At 42.7% G+C, this 26385-nt stretch overlaps 2 protein-coding genes across 2 annotated transcripts; one reads left to right on the top strand and one right to left on the bottom strand.

Moving 5' to 3' along the window:
• The first annotated feature begins 313 nt into the window (after positions 1–313).
• Positions 314–5980, top strand: TARDBP (TAR DNA binding protein). Its single transcript, XM_009289628.2, has 5 exons — positions 314–593; positions 1316–1479; positions 2545–2685; positions 3518–3688; positions 4070–5980. The coding sequence occupies exons 1-5, from the start codon at positions 356–358 to the stop codon at positions 4598–4600; spliced, it is 1245 nt and encodes a 414-aa protein (XP_009287903.1). The 5' UTR covers positions 314–355; the 3' UTR covers positions 4601–5980.
• Positions 5981–8207: 2227 nt separating this feature from the next.
• MASP2 (mannan binding lectin serine peptidase 2) lies at positions 8208–23789 on the bottom strand. Its single transcript, XM_019474735.1, is given in 18 exon segments — positions 8208–8465; positions 8467–8587; positions 8590–8743; positions 8745–8995; positions 10326–10348; positions 10350–10398; positions 10858–10995; positions 11712–11798; positions 12887–12913; positions 12916–13001; positions 13553–13689; positions 14262–14298; positions 14300–14439; positions 17470–17486; positions 21240–21371; positions 21622–21799; positions 23198–23417; positions 23713–23789. Coding segments are annotated over 18 exon segments (2091 nt in total). The 3' UTR covers positions 8208–8248.
• Between the last annotated feature and the right edge of the window lie 2596 nt (positions 23790–26385).

Raw genomic sequence — 26385 nt, 5'->3', positions numbered from 1 at the left:
GGTGGGGCCATGGGGGGCTGTGCCCGCCAACCCGTCACCGGTCCCGGTCCCGGTCCCGCTGGGGAAGGCTGCGGCGGCCCTGGGACATTCCTCTGTACTTCGGGGAGCCGTCGATGCTGGTCCCTCCGCAGCCTCCGGGATGGGCCGAGGTGTTGGTCCGTGTGTCTGTCGGTACGGCAGGGCCCGAGGCACTAACGTCAACGAATAACGCATTTCGGTGTACCCTGTTGTGTAATAAATACAGATGGGCTTATGCCTTAAGGCTAGAAAGATGAAAACCGAATCAAGGGAAACCAGGTGATGGCTTACGCCCGCTTTCCTCCCCTCTCCTATACTTTAGTAACTTCCAGCAAAAATGTCGGAGTATATCCGGGTGACGGAGGACGAGAACGATGAGCCCATTGAGATCCCCTCGGAGGACGACGGCACCGTGCTGCTGTCCACCGTGACCGCCCAGTTCCCTGGGGCGTGCGGGCTGCGCTACAGGAACCCGGTGTCGCAGTGCATGAGGGGGGTCCGGCTGGTGGAAGGCATTCTGCACGCGCCGGAAGCCGGATGGGGAAACCTGGTCTATGTTGTTAATTATCCCAAAGGTTTGTCTTCGTTCCTTTGGCTTTTTTGTACAAGCTTGCTTTTTCAGTCAAGAGGTCTGTGTGAGTCACTGCTAATTTAACATGCCTACGATATTACTGTTGAACCCTCTCATTTACAGAAGTTCAGCGATTTTATTCATGTATCTGTCCTGCAGAGCAGATCTGACCCTGCTGCGTTTTCAGATACGCAGTAAGATTTTTAACTCTCTACCCATACAAGCACTTTAATGACAGTCTTGCATTATTCTTGGAGGGTTTACAGCCTTATATAGACCTTCGAAGACTGTGGTGTAATGGGATCTCTGTGTACTCACAGATGCTGCTTCTCAAGCCATGGTTTGATCCCCCCCCCCCCAAAAAAAAAAAAAGGGAAGGAAGTAAATTGCTTACAAAATATTCTTGTTAAAAATTCCTGTCTTCTCCACATCCTTATAGGACTGTGAATGTTACTGGATAATACTTTAGTAAACTAATGCAAAACTAACTCAGTCAAATGGCGTTTTGGAGGAGGACTTAAATGTAGACTGTTCTTTCTTCTGTCCTTATTCTTGTAAGCAGTTGGGTATGGATTGTAATACTGAGCTCCCAGCAGCTGGCATGTGTTCTTTTGTAGTCTGTACTCTTTCTCATCGTAGTCTATGATTGTACACCATGTGGTTCATAATCAGTGGAAGCAATTTCCAGAGTTGAGGATGATGTCTAATGTACTTCTTTATATTCAGATAATAAGAGAAAAATGGACGAAACAGATGCATCATCAGCCGTGAAAGTGAAACGAGCAGTACAGAAGACTTCAGATTTAATAGTCTTGGGTCTTCCCTGGAAAACCACCGAACAAGACTTAAAGGAATATTTCAGTACCTTTGGAGAAGTTCTGATGGTGCAGGTAAAATCCTTTTGCAGCCCAAGTAAGGAGGGACATTAGGTAGAAATCGGTCTTCTGATGAAGCCAGTAGAAACAAACAGAGCCATATAAACTCGAAGATCTGAAGCTGTGTGTCTCTGTTCCTAGGTTGCATTTTGTTCCATGAGCTTTGTAGCTGCAGGCTTGCGTAGGTGCAGATGGTCAGGAATATTTGGGAGTGGTAATTCATGCAGATCAGCTTAATGGGTACAGTGTTCTTAAGAGCTTTATAATTTATATTACTAATTATTGCAGCTGTATGTGTGTTTATATATATGTATATGTGTTAAGGAATTGGAGATTGCTGTGATGAGAGTGTTTACAAGACTGATAAACTCTCAAACAGAACTTTACTAATTCGTTCCGTAACAGCACACTTCACGCTAACAGTTACTTCTGTGTTATCACTGCCTACACCAGGCTGTTAGTCTGTAACGCACATCTCCTGATTCAGCTGAGGGCACGTGGTACCGTGGACCTGGTGCTGCTTGGTTAGCATGGATGCCTGGGACCTCAATGGCCTTAGCCGCCGAGGTGGCCTGGCCAGGCGTGAGGGCTCTTTGGTGGCAGAAGTCGGAAGACAAACCTGCTTTGTTTTTTTTCTGTCTTCATGCGTGATGTTTTTGTCCTCCCAGAAGGGGGATCTCACCTTGGCTTGTTCTTTATCTTTTGTTGCTTGCATGCCTCCTGTGCGCAGCTACACGGGTTTGCCCCTTTGGTGGTCAAGTTGCTTATACAGCTGGTCTGGCGATGCCGTCACAATATTACAAAATATTTATATCCCATTTTTGGTTATGCTTGGGCTCAAGGCAAGCTAATAAGTGTCACAGGCCCCTTCTTTGACTATATAATATTACAGTAATTTTCGTAAGAAAATGGAGGCATATACAGTGAGATAATCAAAACTTTTTGTGTACTTTTTCTGGTGATCTTAATATCAAGGTTGATACAGGAGATAACTGGTAAATAGCATGTCATTAAGTCACACGGGCATATATTGTTTCTGTGATCTTTTAAAAAATCTGCTTTTTTTTTTTTTTGTCTTAGGTTAAGAAGGATATTAAAACTGGCCACTCAAAAGGTTTTGGTTTTGTTCGGTTTACGGATTATGAAACCCAGGTGAAAGTAATGTCTCAGCGGCACATGATAGATGGAAGGTGGTGTGACTGTAAACTTCCCAATTCTAAGGTACTTTCGCATTTATTGCTAGTTTTATTTTTACCAAACACTCAAAGTGCCCTTATTCAGCAGCTGTCTTAGGTGAGCAGATGAACAGATTAATAATCCACTCTTGGATGTGGCTTTTCAGTCTGTGAATGGACAGGACAAGTGAGACCAAGGAAGGAAAATAGGGAGGAGGTGGGTGAGCAGGAAGTGAACAAGAAATGTTGGGAAAATAGCTAGTTATGTGGGGGGAATTAAGTACAGATGGAAATCTGAAAAGAATGTGTTTTAATGTCCAGCAGTACCTGCTTAACATGTCTGCTGCATGAATAAATGGAGAATAAAGCAAGCAGAATTACAAACCTAGGGAAGATCGGAATGAGTCTCTGAATTCAAAACTGAACCTGAAGCTTCTGTCTATTTCCTGCGTGTATATACACAGTTATTACCAAAAAACCCCACAAAAAACCCGTCCTTCCACAGTGGCCTTTTCCCTGTTCTTGTGTATTGCTCCTGTCTTCATTTTCTTGTGACTCTTCTCCACCTGTACCAAAGTGTAGGCATGTTCTCTGAACAGAGCTTTTTAAGTCTTTAACTTACAGTCTCAAACTTTCTTGATCTTCAGTCCTCGGAATAGGCTAGATTAAAAGGGGCCTTTATCGTAATGTAGGTTCATTCTCAAGGACAGTTCTCTGAACAGAGCTTTTTAAGTCTTTAACTTACAGTCTCAAACTTTCTTGATCTTCAGTCCTCGGAATAGTAAAAGGTAAAAGGGGCCTTTATCGTAATGTAGGTTCATTCTCAAGGACAGTTGTGATTTTCTTTTTTTTTTTTTTCCCTCTCCAATTCTCTCCAGCAAAGTCCTGATGAACCTCTGCGTAGCAGAAAAGTGTTTGTTGGGCGCTGCACTGAGGACATGACAGCAGATGAACTCCGACAGTTCTTTGCCCAGTACGGAGAAGTGGTAGATGTCTTCATTCCTAAACCCTTCCGAGCTTTTGCTTTTGTTACATTTGCAGATGATCAGGTATGTCTTAAAATATTATAACTTCATATTTAGACAGCCTACGTTTCAGTAGCTTGATAAAGCATTATTGCTGGAACTACACATGGAACACTGCCTTGTCCACTGTCTTGGGAATTCCAGTGGTATTCGCTTGATTTGATTTATTGAGTTGTCTAAGGTTACACTTTTCAGATGCTGTTGTACAGACGGGTTTTTATACTGCAGTTAGTGTAGTAGCGAATGCAAAGATAAAACACTTCAAATTGGATTAAGTATATGCATATGCTTCCTTTGCAGGTTAAATATCTGCTCAGAATCATGTGGGATTTTTTTGTCTTGTACTACTAACATTTAAAAAAAAGAAGTCTAACATATATTTAATCAATCCCTTATTTCTTATAGGTTGCCCAATCTCTTTGTGGAGAGGACTTGATCATTAAAGGAATCAGCGTACATATATCCAATGCTGAACCTAAGCACAATAGCAATAGACAGTTAGAGAGAGGTGGAAGATTTGGTGGTAATCCGGGAGGCTTTGGGAATCAAGGGGGGTTTGGCAACAGCAGAGGAGGTGGGGGAGGACTGGGTAACAACCAGGGCAGTAACATGGGTGGAGGCATGAACTTCGGAGCCTTTAGCATCAACCCTGCCATGATGGCAGCAGCACAGGCAGCCCTGCAGAGCAGCTGGGGAATGATGGGCATGCTGGCTAGTCAGCAGAACCAGTCGGGGCCGTCGGGAAACAGCCAGCCTCAAGGCAACATGCAGCGGGAGCAGAACCAGGGCTTTAGTTCAGGAAATAACTCCTACGGTGGTTCCAATTCGGGGGCAGCGATAGGCTGGGGTTCGGCCTCAAACGCGGGCTCCAGCAGTGGGTTTAACGGAGGCTTTGGTTCAAGCATGGATTCCAAATCGTCAGGCTGGGGAATGTAGACGCAGTGGGCTCTCATACTGACTCTATGGTGGGAAATCAAATTTTTCTAACTCGTGGTAAGTATACTGTAAATTACATATATACTAAAATTTTCCAAATCGGTTTGTTCAGTGTGCAGTATATTCAGCAGTATTTTTGACATTTTTCTTTTTTAAAAAAAAAAAAAAAAAAGAAAAAGAAAGGAAAAAGGAATTTTCTAAGTTTTGTTACATATCTTGTTGGAATACTGAATGTTTGGAAGCGGACTGCTGTTTGCCCGATAGGTAAACTAACACTACAATCGATAGGAAAGGTTCTCCTGTAATACTTTATCCCTTGTTTCCTGGCTACCTGAATTCTTTGCATGTTCAAAATGGAAACCATTGGTCAGAAACAGCATTCTCTCCCTCTTGTTTTTAATTTGATCCCACCATAAGACTCTCCAAGTGCCCCAGTTGGAGAACACAGTGTCGTTTTTGTTTCGTTTGTGTTTTTTTTTTTTAACACTGTCTCCCCTCCATACTAAAGTACGATATGAAGGCTTCATTTAATCTCCGCAGTTCATCTCATTTCAAATGTGTATGGAAGAAGCACTTCATTGAAAGCAGTGCTGTAAATATTCTGCCTTAGGAATACTTCTGTCTACATGCTTTCTCATCCAAGAATACTTCATCACACCGCACATGCTGCGTCTTAGACGGTGGGTGTTCCATTTTTATCCGCTACTCTTTATTTCATGGAGTCGTATCAACGCTATGAACGCAAGGCTGTGAGATGGAACCAGAAGGCTGTTTGAACTTTTGAAACCTTGTGTGGGATTGATGGTGGTGCCGAGGCATGAGAGGGCTGGTATGTGCGAGATAAAGGAGAGAGCGCATGCAGAGACCTGGTGGTGCATTATGGGATTTTATTTTACTTGGCGAGATGTCTCTCAATCCTGTGGCTTTGGTGAGAGAGTGTGCGGAGAGCAATGATAGCAAATAAAGTACGAGTGTTTATTGCATTCAAAGGACATCCATATGTGGAAGACTTTAAGTGGGTTTTATACCTAGTTAATCAATTAGTTGAATGTGTTACGTGAAATGAATATTTGTATTTTTTTTCCCTTATGTCAACTGCTGTGAATGCTGTATGGTGTGTGTTTTTTTTTTTTTCTGTTAATGATCTGTAAGTGTGGTAATGTGACTTGAAGATGATGGGGTTCGTGATGAGAACATTGAGCTTGTGGTGTGCTTTGCAGTAGCAGAGATCACTAGCGAGCTCAGTGTGCCTCTCCAGGGTGGAAGTTCCACTGTCTGTAAGATATCCATAAGAATGCTGTTTGCTGCAGTTTCGTGTTTGGATGCTTTTTATAAGATTTGTCACTGTAGGAAATTCTTAAATAAAACTGATTTAAGTAATATGTGTCTTTGTTTTGCAGCCCTGAATGCAAAGAATTCATAGCAGTTAATTAATTTTGCCCTTTTGAGATGAACTTCTGTAAAGCTTTTTTGCAGTAATTCGGTTTGTTTCAGATAAGCATGCTCTAAAAGTTGACAAGTCAAACGGAGCCACCGCTCATCATGTATCGATACCCGACACCCAACTTTAATCCACTGTATTTTTGCACTGTTCAGTGATACGTATATACCTAAAATCCAGTTCCCACACGTTTGGGTGTCCACACCTAGAATGGTAAGCAGTTCCCTCCAGATTGCATCTGTACCAAGGAACGTTACTTACTTCGTATTTTAGGAGTTGGAGTTCCTCATCAGAAGTGGGTTGGGGGAAACAAACACTGTCAAGATGTATTTCTGTCCACAACATCTCCTTTGGGGATGGATGTTTTTAACTTGTTTTTAGACCAGTCCATTCATGGGAAGTAGGGTTCTGCAACACTTTCAGCCCAGAAGAAAGCTATAAACTCATGTTTAAAACTAGTCACAGGAAAGACTTTCCAACTGAATAAAGCATTAGTAAATGTACGTAGACTTTGATGGAAGTCTTAATCTGAAAAACGAAGTTTATTACAGGTGCAGAAGCGTCAATTAAGAGGCGGCTTCTTAACAAAGAGCAGGATGTTTCAGCAGAAACTGGTGGAAGATCATTTCCACTGCCAGTAGGAGTTGAGGAATTGTTTAATCTACTTGCGCTTGAAACCCACGGAAGGTTGATCCGTATTTTTTATACACCATACTACTATGCTGTAGCTATGAACGTTCTGAATGTGGATATTTACACAGTTTTTAACCTATTTAACTTTTCAAGTTCTATCTTCATTACTGTGTATTATATTGAGGCTTGTGAATAGAAGACCGTCTAAATAGTGGACAAAACTGCACTACTGTTAGTTTTCCACTTGCAGTATTAAAAAATCAGCTGGGTCTCAATGTCCATCTTAAAGGGTTTGAAGAGGGGTTCTAAACACTAAGGCTGAAAAGTAATCCCACACTTTTGTTGTTCATATCCCACTGCAAAAAGTTGCTTAGATTTTTTTTTTTCCTGCACCTAAGTCAGAATAATCTCCAAACTCTGTACCATCTGTGAATTTTGCATTTTAGCACTTGCACTATTACCAGCTACTTCTGCTGAGTAACACTTAAAAATGGTATTCTTGGACCTCCAAAGACTAACTGTGACCCCCCTGCAAGGAACTTCATGGTAAGTTTTTGTAATTAGCATGGCTTTAATTTTGTTTAAATTGTCCAGGTTTAGGTTTTAACAGGCTGGTTGGCAGCATTGAGTAGTCTTTTTGCTAATAATTTTAGCCTTCCTTCACCCTCAAGCAAAATCCCTGAAAATTTTAGAATAATTTTCAAGTTTTAGTAGTATTTTCTAACTGCTTTGCATACTCTAGTGTTTATAAGTGAGTAAATAAACTACTATTGAAAACATACTGAAGTGTCTGGAGTCTTGTTTTTTTTTTTAAAGAGGTTTAATTTTCAGTTACTCTAGAAAGTGAAATACTAACGAAAGGATGTGAGATGCAGGAAGGAGGAAGCTTATGTAATTGTAAGGGGGATATATATTGTAGTCAACAGTTTTTTCGTAACGTTGCTTCTAATTAGTTCTGAGAATCTGTCATCATCTGAACATGTACTGAACTTATAAATCTGAATGTGAAAGCTTATTCTTTATAAAACTGTGTTCAGAAAAACATAGTTTTTGCAGCTGACAGCAGGAACTTCTTTAAGGCAAGGGCTGTGCCTACACTGCGTACAGCAGGTACCTATAGAGATACCTTGAAGTGTGCAGCACTGTATGTAAATGCTGCCCCCAAATACAGTGTGCAGCTGGTTCTGCTGGGAGTCTTCAACTACCAGTATACACGAGGCAGCAGTGCAAGGTACCTGGATGTGCTGCACGCTTCCGCTGGACATGTGTTCATTCAAAAGCTGCAGTCTTGCAAGACTCCAGAGCACTATTTAAAAGAAAACAAAATATACTTTGTTAAGTACAGAGTAATACCTTCTTTAGGCAGATGGCAATTTTGTAAATCTAAAGGTCTTTTAACAGCTGCTGGGACAGAAAACAGAAATTAATACTGTATTTGGATACTCAGGGGTTTTTTTTTCCTTTTTAACAGAACTGTTAAGCCTAATGAAGTTAAACATTAAGTATTTAGTGTTGTTTTCTAAGTACTTAAATACTGTAGCTATTAGTGTAATCTAAGTAATAGCTGGTAGGAGTTACAAATAAGTCTTTTCAGAATTATTTACAATAGTGCTTTCAATCCAAGGGAAGTAACTGGTGACTCTTGCCTAGACCCCATTCTGCCCCGCAAGAGCACAGCCTAAATGCCAGGACACAACACCCATGATAAACCTTCTGCTGGCCTGAGCACCTAAGAGCAGTCCTCTGCTGTCCCCCTGACCGGCACCTCCGCCCCCTCCCTCAGCTCCAGCCCACGGCAGGTTTTCTGGTGAATGGTTTCTTTGCGTACACATCTGTATGTCCTTTCTGGCTGATGACTGCCAGCTCAGCGTGCAGCAGTAGAACAGAAGAGCTCCTCGTCTCAGTTCTACCCGACCGTTTGCTCTCATTTGAAATCTGTCATCTTTTCCTGGTAAACAAATGGGTGTGATATTGGTACTAATTGAGACTTTATGCGCCAGTCTAACCAATGCCATATCACTGTCTAAGTTGACAAGATCATTTTTATAACCTTCATTAATAAGCGTTTTTTTCTGCCCAGGCTTCTTCATAGCAAAATGAGCGTTTGTTCAAAAGCCCCAATTTAATCCTCAAAGCTGAGGGGTTTCTTTGATCAGCTACAACATCAGCAGCTGTTAGAACCCAGTTGTCACACAAAAGTGAACCACCTCCTAATGCTCCTTGCTCTGTAATTAACATCGCTTGCCAGGGAAATGCTCCAGGCTTGGCTCTCCCTCCTCCATATATACGCTCCACAGTTCCACTTCTCTGCGTTCCACAAACTGCAAAACAATGCGTGCAGCAATAAGTGCTGAACATTTTAAGGTTCGGACACTGAATTATTATGCTGGTGTGGATTAAATTAATGATTCTAAATGTAATGCCTAGATTGTTTTGGAATGGTAAAACTGCTCGCCAATGAATATTTGATTTAGAGTACAATTTTCATTAGTCAGTATTTCATACATCCTTTGGAAAAGTTCTGTAATCAAAAGAGAGAGTTTTGCTTAGGAATTTGGGCATAGAGAAGTAAGTGTATTTGTTCTGAATGTAAATTAAGGTAACTGGAATACATGGATATTCTAATCTAAAAGACAAGAAGAACAATTACGCTTTTACATTGTAAAATGTTTCTCCCAAAACTCAGTCTTGGAGCTTGAGTAATTTTACAGAGTAACTAACTTAGCAGTTCAAGCATTAAAAAAAAAAAAAACAAAACCAAAAAACCAAAACAAACCAAACTCCTCCAACCCCGTACTCTGCAGTAAGGGCATTCAGTGGCTTTTCCCCCTCACAAATACTTCTGGAGTGTGGTTCAATTTTCCTGTCGGAACCAATGCCAAGCAATTTAAAAGGAACAACAATTTAGTTACTTATGAAACTGCATTCTCCAAAAGAGAGCTGGAATAAACTGAAGGTTCAGCTTTTTACTCTCTTCAAGGGGAACTGAACTGAGTTTCTGGCATTAATCTGCAATGCTAGCAGCAACAGGGAGCCTCAGGCAAGACCAAGGCATGTTAAAATAGTAAACAATTTAACAGATAACTATAAGGTCAATATTAATAACTACAGGGAGCACCAGTCACACTGTGTAGTTATCATAACATTTTGCGTTGTGTTAATGTTCCTCCCTGTAAAACAGCAATTGCAGCACTTGCCATTCTGAAAATCAGAGTAACATAAAGATGGTCACCTGATTTTTAAAATGAACGTTCTACAATGAGGTGGTTCTGCCTCATCAACTTAAATGCAGTAAAAGAAAATCTAAGCAAGCCATGCTGTGATACCCGCTACTTAACTCTTTACATAAACAATGGAATAGCTTAGTTGAGTAACTTGGTAACAGCCCAGCATCTGTAGTTCACTGCAGGCTGGCATTTAGGAACAAGCATCACAGAACGGAGCTGAGCCCCTTCATTACAGGAAACGTTCTGAAGTTCCAACTCAGGTGCATGTAAGTGCATTATCGGCCTACGTACAATCTGCCTCGCCGGCTCCGTAACAAAGCGCAACCATGGACCAGCAACAGTCATGGACCAGTACTAGCCGAGACCTTGTTAATGATTTTGCAGTAGCTGCTAATTCCAACTACTTTGTACATTCATGCATTGCCTGGTTCACAGACAGGAGGGGTTCTCTCCTTTGGAGTTTTTCCAGTATCCATCATCGCTGCATGTATATTTACCTGCATCTCACAGAGACAACAAAAATAAGAACAAGTGCATAGAACAACTGGGCATCATTTTAAAGCAACACAGAAGTGACACTCTAGAGGCAGTGTTAGACATCGTATTTTAGGTCTCCTCTGAGTTTACTGCAGGCTCATAAGAGGGTGACTCCGCATCACTTACCCGCCTCTGGCTCTGCGCAGGATCTAATACTATTAAACGCCACTAACTGGGGAACGATAAGAACGTGTTAAGCTCCCAACTGTTACTGAATTAAGCCCACCTGGGGTACCTTTCAGTATGCTTAGGTACACGTCCTTAAAAACGCAAATAACACTTCCCAAAGTTAACAGCCTTTGTATTGTGTTTCAGAAAGGTTCTGCTGACCTTTACAGGCATGTCTATGTCAGTCGGGGTATTCACTCTGCACACCATCAGAACCAAGAACCTCTCTTAAGCTGATGTTTAGGACCTACCGTTACTATTAGCCTTCATGGTGCAGAAGGGGGCTTCACACTGGTACTGAATTTCAGCATTGTAGGTGGTCTTCTCAGGCCCCGTAACGTCAGTAACGGCACCGCTGCCTATGTTCTCAGGTTGACCACAGTCAACAACTAAAGCAGTTCAAAAGTATATTAAAAAAAAGAAAAGCTAGTGCACTGAAAAAGTCAACCTAGTCAAGCAGGATTCAACTGTCGTCTTCAGGGAATGGTACAAGGCCTCTTTACTCGAGATAACAGAAACAGAAATACCAGTGAAGGTTCTGTGCTCACAGTTGGGCAGGCAGACATTGGTAACACCACAGCTGAGTACTGGGAACTGGGAAGGTTTTAGTAGATGCTGTGGTTTCCTCAGAGCATTTGCACTCCCATCCACTAGATTAAGCTGTGACTGTGCAAGACTCACGCTGCACACTGTGTACGCAGGAAACCGATACATATATTAATGAACACAGACTAATTAAAGATAAATTGTACCAGTACTTTAAGAGTACAGGTACTGTATTTTTCTTCTATGATGCTTTTGCTAGTTACATAAGACTGTTGGGACGTTCTACACTATTTCAAAGGACACTACCACACTTTTTTTTTTTTTTTTTTTTTTTTTAAATAACCATCAGTGCTTTTTAGAGATTTTAAAGAATGGCAGACATTGAAACATCTTCCAACTTACAAGTACAAAATGCACTTTGACAGAAATGGAATAGTTACCAAACAGAAGAAAATGTTCTCATACTGCAACTTCTATCATTGTCTTTAAAAACCCAATGTTTTAAATATAAATATTTACACAGACATTTTCAAATTCACAAATATTAGCACTGACTCACTGAGGCACTCTGCCATTGGTTTGTTCTAAGACGCATCCTTTCGACATTCCACTACAAAAGACTTCACAACATTTTAATTCTCCAAGAAGCACGAATAAAAATAAAAGGTCAAATTAATTCCACATCAAACAGGGTTAATTACAGAAAAACAACGTCAGTTACACATTTATTTGCTTATTCATAAGGGAAAAAACAGTAACTAGATTTTTATTTGCTTAAAATGTCTTTACTAAATGTACTGCTTTGCTGCACTACTTTCAAAGTGGGGAAAGGTAAATCATTCTTATGCCATCATCACATATATCTAAATGTGGGTGCTACTAAAGGCCACAGTGGATTGCTGTGGATGTGAGGGAGAGTTACCCTTTCTGGAATTTGGAGGCTAACGTGCATTTGTTATGTAGCAACTCCACCACTTACACCTGCCTCGTCACCAGCAACGATGGCACACAGTGCTGGTCAGTGCATTTCAAGGACAACAAGGAATACAGCCTTCACTTGCCTGTTCCACACACACCCAGCTTTCCTACTATTTGCGTTGAACACTAACCCTCACATCAGGTCGGTTATTCTGGGTTTCTACATAAACAGTAAGCAGTAAATGTGTGCAACTATCAAATCAGACAGACTATAAAATAACTGTTGAGGTAAGCCTGTGCCTTCCTAAAACACAATCACCTAACTGATTTTAAAATTTCGCTGTAAGCATACACGGACTACAGTATCTTCCAAAACTGCCTGCTGGGAAGCAGGATGTTATTAAGAACTAAGTCTGAAATGTGGCATTCAGCAGGAATAACCAAGTATTCCAGTTTTAACTTCCCTGGAGAGATGTAGTAACAAATGAAGGAACATTAAAAATTCTCGCTACACTGATCTTGTGAAATCTTTCATAAAATCATTCTTTTCTTCCAACATAATTACAAGCAAATCTCTAAGCAGCAGTGTTCAGAGAGCATCATCATGGGCATACATACACGCAGGCATACACAGAAACTTAACTCTTTGGGGAGGATATCAAAGAAAGGACAACTGCTAACAAATTCAGTGTACTGAATACACCTCATAATGTGAACAGCAGAAATTGTTAATGAGAAAAGGCACCTACATGTTTAATCCCTGAGAAATTAAGTCCACTAGGGCTGACGGTGCCATGGTTCACCTACTTCCAAGTAGCACATACCCGATGTCACAAGAGAGAGGTCACCCAGAATGTACTGCACTTGCACTGGTGCAATGTGTCCATCGGGTGGTGCTTCAGGACTGGGACATGGCAAACCTGCAGAGGATCAGAAAACAGAATATTCCCCATAAGAGCGAATTCGTTACTTACTGCTAAAGACTCGTAGGGGAAAAAACCCACCCTTTCTCTGCCCTTTCTCTACACTGTTTCACTTGCATGGACACAAATCTACAATTACTGAGAATAAAAGGAAAAACTGTGACTGGCTTACTGCGATGCTCTCACATCAAAGGTGTGCAGTGACCTGCACAGAGCCAGGCTACCGTGACAGGACTAGCCCAGTACGTCTGCTGCCTAAACATGCACCTCGTAACTCTTGACAAGTTGGGAAAATTGTTCCCTAAAATAAAATCATATGCCTGAACCCCAGTTGAACTGTAGGATCAGCTGGATTTCTGGAGTTCTCTTAAAACCTTACTTCAGAAGTAAACTACTTAGTAGCTACATTGTTTAATAGGTACGCTACTGAAAACTAAGCATGAAACCAGTTTCAAAGCACCACTATTTGGTCGCTATTCAGGCCTTTCCAGAATGAAGTTCTGGGAATAGCTTGGACTTGAGGACTAAACAGAGGTCTCCTACCCACCTGTTGCTGTGTAATTTCATCTTCCACCCAGTGTGTGCTCCCGAGATATCAGTTATGACAGTAATATTCACAACACTTGCCTGTGTCTCAATTTTTGCAAGCAAAGTCTTTCCACAGAATGGGCCAAATCACTTTTTGGGCGTTTTAACCTGAAAAGAATGAGAAAAGGCAAAACAAACTGTCTTTACTCCTTCCCCCATGAGGCTTATGGAAGAACAAACAAAGATTTTAATGCAATTATTCCCTGAACTTGAATGGTCCTTTCTTGCAAAGTTTAAAAAAAACCAGGCAGGTGGTTAGAGTGATGGCTCATCACTCTGGTAACTCAAGAGTGCCTTTTCTCCAAGCATTCTAAGTGCTGCGGAATTCCTGGGAAGTGACCGCTGGGTCCATTTTATAGATAAGCAAACTGAATGCAAAAGATTTAACTGACTCCCCCGGCATCACTGATCTGTGATAAGGGCAGAGGTTGTGATGAAATCTTTCAAGTCATCACACATATGTGTGCTTGGTTTTGGTTTTGGTGAATTTCCCAAAAAAGGAAGCTTTGAAACAAAAAAACCCAACAAAACTGAAGGGACGAGAAGAAGAAATGAATGAGGAGAGATACAGGGAGATGAAACTGTAAATTAACATGGCGAGACAGGCTGAAGAAGATGCAGTAAAAGAACTGGGCCTGTCTCACAAAAGCTGTGACAAAATGCAATAAAACTCAACTTACCTTAAGGACATCGTAGCAGCACAACACTTCTGGGTGTCTCCACATTAAAAGTCTCCATGAATTCCAGCGTGATCAGGAAGCCATCTTCTACCTGGATACTGTAGCTGCAGGAGCTGAGCGGGGGATAAGGTGTTGGATAGTCAGGGCTGGTGATTTCTCCACTTCTTTTGGTAAAAACCTGACTCTGACAGTGGGGAAAAAACCAAAACCAAACAACTGAAAATGATGATCGTAGTTGTATTAACTCAGTTCAGCTGTGCTGGGTAAAGGTAGTGGATCTTTTTCTACACTAGTCTATCCCTTCGAGAAAGTTTCAGAGCCACTATCCAACTACCTATGAAATGAAGCTAGTCTCACATATTTCACCAGCGGGCATCTGTCACTGTTGAGAAAGTTGCCCTCTCTCTCTGTTGTGGCAGGACCAGGGCCCGAGCATTATCCAGCACTCCTACCTCAGAAGCGGTGCAGGGAAGGACACCAGGAAAGCACCACTTAGACAGTCACAGGACTGGAGGTCAGAAATAAGTGTGATAGCTGGAAGCTCGTCAGAAACATTCCAAGGTGTTAAATTTGCAGCTTGTCTGCTGCATGGGAGTGTGTTGAGTGGTAGGATAGCTATCAGCTCCTCAATTCCAGAAGCCTCTGAATGCAGCTCTTTCTTTTTAATGCCTTTGTTGCCAGACATTTAGAATGTAATTGTATTCTCTGAGCAAAACCAGCTGTGCCTCTTGCCGACACAATTGGAGCCACAAATGCTCCCTGCTGAAGAGAAGCAAGAAGGAACAGCCACAAGTGCCCCGAGGATCTCTGCTTGTTGACAGCATCTGATCACTGTGAAGTGGTGCTTTGATCAGCTGGGAACAAAGGCTTTATGATGTGCTGCAAAAGCTGTATGAGCAATCCTTTAATTGATGAGGAATGCTGGACTGGCTGATAACACCGGCATATTTTTGCACCACTGTGACACCGAATTAATTGTAAGAGGGAAATTGTTTGACTTTGAATTGTATCCTCAAACACACCATGCTAACCTCCACCAACAAAAATGCCATTATCCAGTCACTGATGAGTGATTATAAAATCGACCATACAGTTTAAGGTTGTCATTTTAACGGAAGGGGACCAAGTTGTGAATGAGAAAATTAACATTATTGTCCCTTAACTAACTATGGATTTCATTAGTCAAGATTCTAAGCTCCTTTTACTTCAGAGAATGAAACCTGCTTCCACCCTATACCTATGCAACAGCCCTACTTGCTGCTACAGGAAGTATTTGGATACAAGCGTTTCCTTGGAAAGGAAAGCAGGAACGGGTAAAAGAATAATGTTTTTATGTTTGTGTTGCTCTTAGCACAACTACAATACCACAACACAAGTAATGATGCACTTGGGCACCAAGTGTTTCTTTTAGCACAAGCTGTAAATTCAGAACAATCTTTCTCTGTCCATCTTCCCAGAAAGTTATGAGCAGCTGCTTTTATTTGACATAAACCTATCCACCACCACAGTGACTTAGCATCTGTGTGTGCTCTACTCTGAATTCATTGTCCTAGATTTCCAAACACAGCTGACAAATACACAGAGTAAAACAGTTAATAAATACCTAGAAATGCCTGTTAAAACTGAGCACTCTCCTAATTTTTAAATCCTGTTCGAAATGCCTCTCTTGGTCTAAAGAAGCAGAGAAATCTTGACTAATTCACCTGGAGGTTCTGGCTGCCTCTGAATCTAGCCTAACAGCACACTGCTTTGCACCAGCAGAAATAGTTGAGCTACAATGGGAATTAAATCTTTTCCTTTCATGCTATACTTGTAGAGGATTATCAGCAAGTGGGTTTTTTCCTTAATTGTTATTACCTCATTCTTCCCAGCTAAATGCACGTTTCTGTAATTCCACCGATTGTGCCTCAAACTACAGAAGCATTTGATGGCTATGTAAGAATAAAGCATGTTTTCCAGCACACCCTCCTGAGCTGCTGCAGGTGCTGCTTACAATACTGCCAGTGACACAGTTCACTGCCTCTCCTCAGTCTTTAAGGCCCCACTATAATGCCTCCTTCCACCTGCTGCAAGCCCAGGTTAAGAAACACCCCAAAATGCAAAACCTACTTGATATGCAGCATTAGCAGCATACTGCTCACTGCCATGTCAGTGCAAAAAAAAATCTGCTTCTCTTAAAAACTGAAATTTCTTCATGCTGCTAATATCTGTCCCAGCTCTACAGCCCCTACAGGAGTAGTCTGGAGGCAATTATAGCAAGAGATAGGAATGAAAATATGAAATCCTTGGGTGTGAAAAAAGTCTCAGTGTGAAGTCTTACCCTAAGCATACAAGCCACAATATAATGAGTACTATCTTTACACCCCTAACTCCCTACTGAAATCATTAGGAAGTTAGAATCTGAAATCTTCTGCTAGTTCTGCATCAGAATCCTTTCCTATTACCTACAAACCCATTTTTCCCCAGGCATGGGATCTACTGTGTAAAGAAGGGATACTCAGGTTGGTAAGATTAAATTCTGTCTTACGAGAACCTCAGAGCTAGAAGGCAGCAACACCTTGGCTTCTATTTACCATAATGAACATGTCATCTTCATTCCTTAAAGGATGTTTAAAGGAATGTTATTAGACTAAAGCTCAGCATGAAAACATCTAAGGGAGAAATGGTGGAGAAAAGACCACTGTGTGGTAACACACACACACATGCATGTAGAGACAGAAAAACACTGCATATAACCAAACATTATAGTTTCTGAAGGCTGTTTACTTTCCCTAGTAATAAGAGGATAAAGGGACACATGATGAAATTAAAGGCCAAAAACCACAAATCTGATACAAAAACAATATTAAGAAATAGCATATAATTAATCTGTGCAACGTGCTGTCATACGAAATTTAAGGCAAACTTTTGCATGCTAGTGCCGTAAATTCAGCTTACGCTAAGTAGCATACAGACAATGCAGGATCTATTGCACAGGATTACGCTTCTGTATGGGAGTATACTTTAAAAATCACTTACTGAACTGTATCTTCCACTGAAGCGTAAGATGCTGGCCAGTGTCAAAGGCAGGAGATTGGACTCAAGGGATCCTTAGCCTGGATCCATTCTAGCAATGCGTATTCCAGAATTACTCTGAGCTGCCCAGGTGCTAGTTGAGAGGGTCTTCAGGGCAGTGATTGCTCTGGGTTCACGTAGCAAAAAATAGCACCATGCCTCTGCACAGAGCTGGGATCCCCATAGGTTGTTATAGTACAAGTAAGAACAGTGCCCCTTTAATACCCTAGTAATTCAGAAAACTGGCCTTCACCTTGTTTTGAAGGTGAAAGTTAGAGACTAATACTTCTTCATGCTTCGTTACATCTGTCTCCTTTAAACTCATTCTCCTAATTTTGATGCAAGATTTTCATAATACAGTTTGGAAAAATGTGAGTCATCACCAATAAACTCTCTTGACTTGTGCTCACATGAGTAGCCAAAACTAGCTGACCCAACAGAAGATACTCTGTTAGTCCAAGGGAATTTGCAGCTTGAAGATGAAAAGGCTTAGACTGGACCTTACTTTTCTCCTAGTATCTCCTGGATGTGGCCGCTGGGAGTTTCCTTTGTCAGGGCAGTATTTTTTCCATAAGTCTGCAGGCAAGAAAGTCATAAACTAGCCAGCACAAAAAGGATCAAATAATTTTTTAACATCTGCCAGCAGAAATGATGTCCCTTGACTTCTCAGTCCAAGCTTTAGAGCTGTCCAGAGAGTGCTCAATTATGCTTAGGCCATATTTTTATTAGAATCACAGTGAGCTGTTTGCCAGAGGCTTGAACTCTGAAAAATGATCCCCTCAAAACTTGCAAGTCCATTGTCATTGGCTCATTAGGTCTCCAATGAAAGGTGGGTCATAAATTGTATCACCGAGCCATGACAAAATTTCAAGCTGCTTTGATCACAATTCACTGTGACCATGAAACAGCTTCTGAACAAGATTAAATACAGCAGAAGTAAGCCTTGGTAACTGCTTGCACAGCCACTCTACCCCCAAATCAGTTCTCTGCAGCATCTACCTTCTACAACACTTAACTAAGCATCTTCCCAGTAAGTCAAGGCAGTGATGTTACCTCTCATTTTGCAGATGGATGTTCAAAGGTGGTATCAAGAGACTTGCCCAAGATAACACAGAAGTCTGCAAATGCAGTGACCTGAAATGAATCAAGCGTCTCATCTAAAAGACTCTCTGTGCCTCCCGTGCTCACTTGGAAAAGGTGAGCCCCGTTTACTCCAGGCACTAAAGAGCAGAGAGAGGGTTGGAGAAACTGAGCCTCATAAATTACAGTTAAAAGCAACTCCTGCTAAATTGCAGAAATAAGGAAATGCTGGTCAACTAATACTCCTTAATCCCTCGAGCTTTTTGAACAAAGCATTGTTTTACCTTCAGCAGTTCACCTACAGCTGCTCAGCTCTGACTTGTTAACCTCTTGTAATAATCATCATGTTTCCTCCACAGTTGGGGAGCTCTAGTCACTGACTAGTACAGAGCACGGCATTTCTCCAACACGTTTCAAGAAGATGGTCCCTGCCCAAAGAGGGTACAGTCTAACATAGCTACATATCTAAAATCTGGATATTAATGTGGAGCAGTGAGAGGCACTGTGAGGGACTGAGACAGTATCAATCAACGCCACAAGCAATTGCGCTGAAGAACAGCATTCCTTGTGTTGCATCTACTGTGGGGAGGGCACTGTTGCCTTCCCTTGTATGAAGGCAACACACCTAAGCTGCCCTGGTGACATTCATATTACTTTACCAAACTCCTGGAACTCTGAGGCTTTGCTCACCAGAACACATTTCAGCCATAAGGCTAGGTTCCCACTGGGAGATATGGCCAGAGTCACAAAATTCGGATCAAAAAAAAAATTCAAACCTTTCCAAAGAGTGAATGGGCTCTGAATATAAATAGTTTCAACCTACAAGTCTGGGTGCAGACAAGAGCATATCTAAAAGGAACATTAGGGAACAAATGTGTGGTTCTGGCCTTGTTGCAGTTTAAGAACTATGGAAGGTCAAGCAACAAGAGCTGGACAACAAATTCAAGAGTCTTCAGGTAGCTGTGATGCTCAGAGGCCTTTCACAATGGCTTCTCCTGCCTTATCTACCTTCTTCTTTCCATAGTGACACATGGGAAATGCAAGAAAATGAATGTCCCAGAGGCTGCCATCAGCTTTCAACAAGGAACAGCCTCTTTATTGTCTGCAGGAGGCAGGTCTGAAAGGCAAGGAACCAAGACATACAAGTCACCGAGTAAGAGAAGCTTGCAGCCCTTGGGCAGACTGCAACAGGCAGGTCAGGAGGGAGGGCAAACCAGCTCTTCCCAGCACATCTGTCTCCATCTCTGCCTAAGCGAGGAGAAGCTTAATTATCTCACGCTGGAAAATAAAGGAGAAAAAAAGAGCCTGTCAATATCAGCCTGCTCAGACAGGAGCCCAAAAATCAAATGGGGCAGCTTTTGCCCTCATCTCATGAAGGCAATCCGCAGAGACCTTTGCTTTGCAGCCCAGCCCAGGGGCTGGAGTGGCTTCAGCACTTGCATCTAAAGGCCTCTGAAACGCGAACAGGTTCCAGCACATCAGCTGCACCACAGTAATTCCCAATGCACACGTTTCCACCCATCAGGGTAGCCCAGCCCTTCAATATTGCTGATAAGCTCCCTCTACTAGTGTTATGTTCAAGGAGGGGGGCATAAGTATGCACACATGAATGGTCAATGCAAAGCTGCTAGTCTGCTAGTTCATAGCTGTTCATTCTGCACCTTCATATTAACACCAGGCACATGCTTTACAGCATAAGTAAATCCATATACTTGGGCTAAAAGCCATCACTTCAGGAAGGGGAGGTTGAATGAATAGGTCTGTTCCAATACACTGGAGATATGAGGAGTTTGAATCTTGAATCAGACCCAGGCAGCCATGGCTGGAGACGGTTTGTAATAGGCTGGAGTTGGGAAGCTAAATGCCAAGGTGGCATTAAGCACTGGAAGTTAGATCCAATTCTGCATTTCAGCACTGGGGAGCTCAAAGAAACTATCTTCCCATCTATGACAATATTTACTGAGCAGTATGTGTGCTGGTTCTTTCCAGACAGGATTCAGCTCTAGGTGGGCAAAGCTGCACCCACAAAGGATGGATCTGACACTACATGTAGGCACACGTTTCACTGCAAAGTGAATCCTGAGGTGTTGATCACTGCGCTGATTCAGACAGACACTTCGCTGCCTGACGACACATAAGCTTTCCCTAGTTCTGAACTGAGAAGCAGAGCCAGGCAGAAGTCAGCTAGCTAAACCTGTATGCCCTTCTGAACAAGAGATCTGTGCCTGGCCTTGTCTCCCATTTAATGAGCGGATCACTGTATCTGGTGTCAGTGATATGTGGACTGTGCTGCTTCTTGGCCTGTGTCCTTTCCAGGGAGAGTAAGCAAACTATTTCTCCATTAGACTTCGCAACTCGATTGTTACTTTTTCCAACACATCTACTAACTCAGGTCCAGAATACTCAGTATCTCAGTACCCAGGGACCAAGATACACACTCATTTTCGCAAGGCTGGCTGCACTGGCAGCCATGAAGACTGAAAGTGTCTGCAGTGGGCAGCGTTAAGACAAGTTTGTTGCTTCTCCATTCAATCTGTCTAAAGCTGAACACAGGTGGATGCTGCCTAAGGAGTAACCAAAACCAACTGCCAGTGCACCATTTTACTGCAACACAATATTGCTGTCCCTAACGGCAGCAATTAGCCCACAGCCACTCTGCAAACCAGGGCCTCTGCTCACAGTCCTGACTAACCCCCTGTACCTCCTTCCAGCTGCACCAGGCACATAGGGAATACTGAAAACAACACAAAAACCCCACAGCTTTCATCTCAATGCTAGTTTTGGGACTGGATTTAAGTGGATGTTGTAGGTAGGGAAGTATCTCCTGATCTAGCAAGAGCTCACCTGTGCATGTCCTCTTGTTTTCATGCAGCGTGTAGCCAATCCGACAGCTGCAATAGTAGCCCCCCACATAGTTGTGACAGTGATGATTGCAGAGGGGTTCACCACCAAACAGCTGTTTGCACTCATCGATATCTAATGGGTGAAGCACAGAATTAGGCAACCAACACTCTTCAACAACACTTTGTCTTGGTCTGAGCCGCTCTGTGTTTTGTGAGGTTGGCCTGTTTGCCTTTGGTTGCTGTGCCCTTTTGCATCTGCCTCCGTACAATAAGACCAGCTTCTCCCACCTCACACCAGCAGAGACAGCCTATGAGAGCACAGGGAAGCACCAACCCCACCATAGCTGTGTTTCTTTCATCTGCAAGAGGGGCTGGTCTCTTACCTTCAGCAGCATAAAAGGCCTCAAAGCCTGTGAATGGTTTCTCATTGGAGTAGTCAGACCGAAACACTACCATGAGGTTGTTGTCAACGGAGACGTATGTCTTGTTGCCCGGAGCCTCCTCAGTGTCTGTACTATCCTTTCCACACAGCGTAGCCAAGGTCCTCCCACCAGAGCTCAGCTGCAAAATGGGCAGACAAATCTACCAGATGAGCACAAAGCTTTGCTCTTCCCAACCTGCTGCCATGGCTTGGAAAGCATGTGTTTAATGGTGTGAGAAAGGAGGCTTGGATGCTCTCAAAAGGTGCTTCTAGAAGCCAGTCTAGATCCAGGGACAAGTAAGAGAAGATTTCCCCTATTCTCTGTGACTTAAGCCCGTAACTTTGTCTCTCTTTTTCCTTTCAGAGGCCCACATAAAGCTGTGATGCCAGTCTGGGCTATCAGCACCATGCTTTGTTTATAATGCTCTTGTTAACTTGGCACTCTCAGTGACAATCAGATCTCAGTAAAGCCAGAGACAACTGGGGTAAAAAGGTTTCATACACGGACAAATTCAAATGTATAGTAAAAGGTGTCTCTAAACTAGTGACTCACTCGCTCTATGATTCACTTATTACAGTTCCAGCTCTTCATTTATCTTGTGTTTTTAATACAAGAGAAATGTTCTGATACATGGGGTTCATGTTGTACATGGTAGTCATAGAACTGTGTACTACAGACCTACCAGAAATGAGTACTCTGTCCTGCCCAAAGGAAATTACATGAAGAACAACACAGATTTGGGGAATGGGAGCAACCTGCCACATAAAACCATGGAAGCGAGATCTTCCTAAATGGGAACAAGGCTCCCTGATTCGGTTCCATCAGATTCAAAAGTACTGCTGATGCATTGGTTTTGCATACTCCCTGTGTATACAGCTCCCTCTTCAATGTGTATCAGGCCCATGCAAACAACAAAATGAATGCAGAGATAGCATGGCCTCAAATGAGTGATGGGGCCGCCTAGACTAGAACACATGCTAGGACATGGAGTACAAACCTTTCAGGGACATTGCTGATCACCCAAACACTTCCCCAAGACAGTATCTTTGTTTCTTTTCCTGAGGTTGTTTCTCAAATTAGCTAGCAAACACACAATAGCAAGTGCTGCAAGTGCACGTTTAGACAAGCTGACAGTATCTTGTTTAGACTATCGCTTACACTTTTACGGTCTCCCATTATACTCTGTGTAAAGCACTACTTGTTAATTTAAAACACACACTGTAACTTCAGCAAAATGAAGCTCAAATGTTGTTTTGGGCAAAATTTCAAACCTTTTGCTTCACGAGAGGGGAACATCAGAATTTTCTGAGCACAAACAACTGAAGTTTCAGATGTTCCAACATGACAACCAGTTCTACTTCCTGGTCCCGTTGGCCTCAATAAACACATCATTTAGAAATCAGCTGAGCCTGAACTTTACTAGCAGACTAGAAGCAAGCGCTTACAACAGTTATGTTGGTCCTGCATGTGTCCAGGATCACATATACACAGTTTTTAACAGCTTCACCTGCTACACATCACCCTGCCCTACACATACCTTCACATAATCGTATTCACACAAGTAGGACAGCTCCAGGTTGAAATGCGTGAAGTAGATGCAGACAGAATATCCCTTGGGGACAGTAATATTCCAGATTCTCTCCTTGTGATTTGGGTAGACATTTGGGAAGTTGGGGGACGTGATCCTCCCATACATTTTCTGCAGCACAATGCTGCTGCTTACTCCACTGTAAAGCATAGCTAGCAAGACAAACAGCCTGTGTCAAAGGAACAGAGATTAATGGAGAAAGAGTGAGCATCAACTCAGATCATACCCCAAAAGCCACACATCCAAGCTGCCAGTCTCGGTACCAAATCACAGATATCTCAGCACTAGCTGAAATCTTCATGCCCAACACGCTTCTCACTTGACAATGGAAGAAATCAGGAGGTATCAGTGGAGTCATACTGTAGTAACAGCTAAATAAGATGAGAATCACAGTCGTGCCTTCTAAGGCCTGCACAAAGCCAAGTGGCCAGAGGAGCTGGGGAGGTCCCTGTGACTGCACTTACCTCATCATGTTGCTCTCCTGTCTGAGCCTGCTCTGCTCTGAGCCTTGGGGAAGGAACCTCTTCTGACGTATTTGCATTTGGGGGTGGATGTATTTATTGTGTGTGCTCTGCTGTGTTTGTCTGGATGTTGAACTCTGATGTTTATCTCCCTTCCACCCCCTTCAACCTGCTGAGTTCTGGGAACAGCAATTTCTAAAATCCAGGCTTGTGTTCAGCACATGAGGCCTCAGTCAATGACAGGGAGAGGCAGACAGAGATGGAGCGGATGGATTAGGAATGCTGCAGGCTCTTGGAGGGAGCCGCAGTATTGCAGCTCTGCGGGAAAGCAGGCAGTGGGAAGAGGTACAGAGTGGCTCCAGACAGTGTCTGCATGGGGGAGCGAGGGGAGCTGGGCAATGCTCCTTCCCTCTAACCAACTGATCTACAATTACTATTAATGCAAACAGCATGTTACTGGAAGTACAGTTTCTTCCGTTGTCAGAGCAGGAAGGTGTTGAAAACAAAATAATGGGGGACATTACAGGATTTCAGAATAGTGAGTGAGTCTGGTTAGATGGTTCTGTGTAATGGGACAGGAATACTCAGGCATCACAACACTACAACACACACAGGCACAAGTTTAAGAGAGGCCAAAGTCTTCCAGTTCTCAGCTGCACATTTTAATCCAGTGCAAGCTTGTGTTGACAGAAACCTGCTCCATGCCTTGTTTATACTCATGGATTACTTTTTATCCCATCCACCCTGGAACACCAATAAGGTAGAAAAACATACTTAATAAATTATGTCTTTTGAACCTGGCTTGCTACAGAAACAAGGCAAAATTCCTCTGTGCTTACATCTGCCTGTGTAACCTAGCTTACTAACTTTAAAAGCTCAATGGTCAATTTCTACCAAATCTGGCAGAAGAGGAGGGGTTCCAAGGATATCAGTGCAATGGAAATAGGCAGATTGAAAAAAAAATGAATTCCTGTTACTGGGATTCTCTGAGGAAAAAACTGAGAAATGAACTCAAATTTCTTTTAAACATTTGCGAATCCACACAGGGATTTCATACCACTGTAAGACCCCAGGGAATTCAACTGGGAGAGCCAACGCTATAGGACATAAAACTTTAATTCCACTGCTTGCAGACTGCTTCTTTCCAAGTCTGCATTTAGGTTTCCCACAAAACTCTGATTCCAGCACATACGGAGATAGGCCTAAATTTATAGAGGGTGAAAAGCCAGATATGTTAATGCAGAACCTAGGTCCCACCTCCTCCCTGACAAAAACGGACAGAGAAAACTGATTTGCAGCAGGGAACAGACTACTGCACTGCATATGCAGGAAATTTATACTGAGATATCCTGTAATTAAATGGACACCTTTTCATACTCATTTTTGAACAGCCAAAAAATCATTACCCCAGGCAGTGAAGTTGGTGCTGGCAGGAAAGCAGGAGTGCTTGAACAGAACTAAAGCCAACAAACCATTTAGCAGACTGCAAACAGAAAAAACCATTTAATAAAAGTGAAGGAGAAACCAGTAGCAGTAATAATTAATTGCGTAGCAGCAGTACCTACAAGCATGGTTAATGGACAAGAACCCAGAGGGGACTAGCTTTTCCCAAGGCCCACTAGCTGCTAAAATGATCCTATAAACACATGCAAGATGTAGACTTTATACTGGCTGGAAACGAGGGAAGAGAAAGAAATTTTTGCAGAAAATCAGTCCATGCCTAACTGAGCTGGTGCTTGATTCCCACAGACATAAATACTTCCAGAGACGTCCCACATCAGGCTTCCTGCTCAGTTCAGTAGCAGAGGCACAGAGAGTCAATTCTGATCTTAGGTCTGAAAAGTTTCTCACAGCCCCAGAATTTGATGAGGCCCCTGAAGCTGATGGTTGCCGCCTAGCCTGAAATAAGAAAGTTGACCTAATAAACTGTAATCCTGGAGACTGAGAAACTGAATGCTTGGTGCACATATTAGCTTTCCTCTGGCATGGTCTGTGGAGAGAGAAGACTGCTGTGATTTTAGTCCTTAGCACCTGACATGACCAACGCCAAAAACATTGTCCCTGTTTCTTTGCCCAGAAACCTTCCACCTCCAAAAGGCCGCTGGGCATCAGCTAGCCAGGTGCAGCAGTATCTTGAGAGCACTGTGATAGCCAACCTCAGGCCCCACAGATGCTCCTCTTGCCCACAATTTCCCTTTTGTCTGCGCAGGAATAAGCCAGCCTGTAGGCTGAGTGGACTTCATCCATGTCACTGCAGTTTCCAGCTGTCTGTAACTTGCTGAGTTAGTGATCCACTTTAGGAAGCCTGGGTGTTATCTGAAATGACAGATGCCTCTTGAGAAGACTGCCCAGCTGTCTTCTTGTGGCCCTGTCTCCTTCCATGCTTGAGGGCTTAGGTAGCACAAAGATAAGCCGTCACTTTCAAGAGAACCACCAACATGTGTGAAAGCCAAGGTTCACAGAAAGGACTTCCCCTTGAAAAAAAAAACAACCTTCTGTGGAATGGAGGAATATGGAATGACACAGAGATACTGGAGAGACCTTGTATGAGCCCATACTCTCCCTCAGACCCTGCACAGTCTCTCAAAATACGCTTTTACTACTCGACACCGAGGTCTGTCAAGGAAAGGTTTCAAATCCCTCCTGTGGCAACAGTAAGTGCAGACTGCTAAGCCA

This window comes from Aptenodytes forsteri, unplaced genomic scaffold (assembly GCF_000699145.1).
Source record: "Aptenodytes forsteri isolate BGI_AS27 unplaced genomic scaffold, ASM69914v1 Scaffold61, whole genome shotgun sequence".
Lineage (NCBI taxonomy): Eukaryota > Metazoa > Chordata > Aves > Sphenisciformes > Spheniscidae > Aptenodytes > Aptenodytes forsteri.
This window is presented reverse-complemented; position numbering and strand designations above follow the sequence as displayed.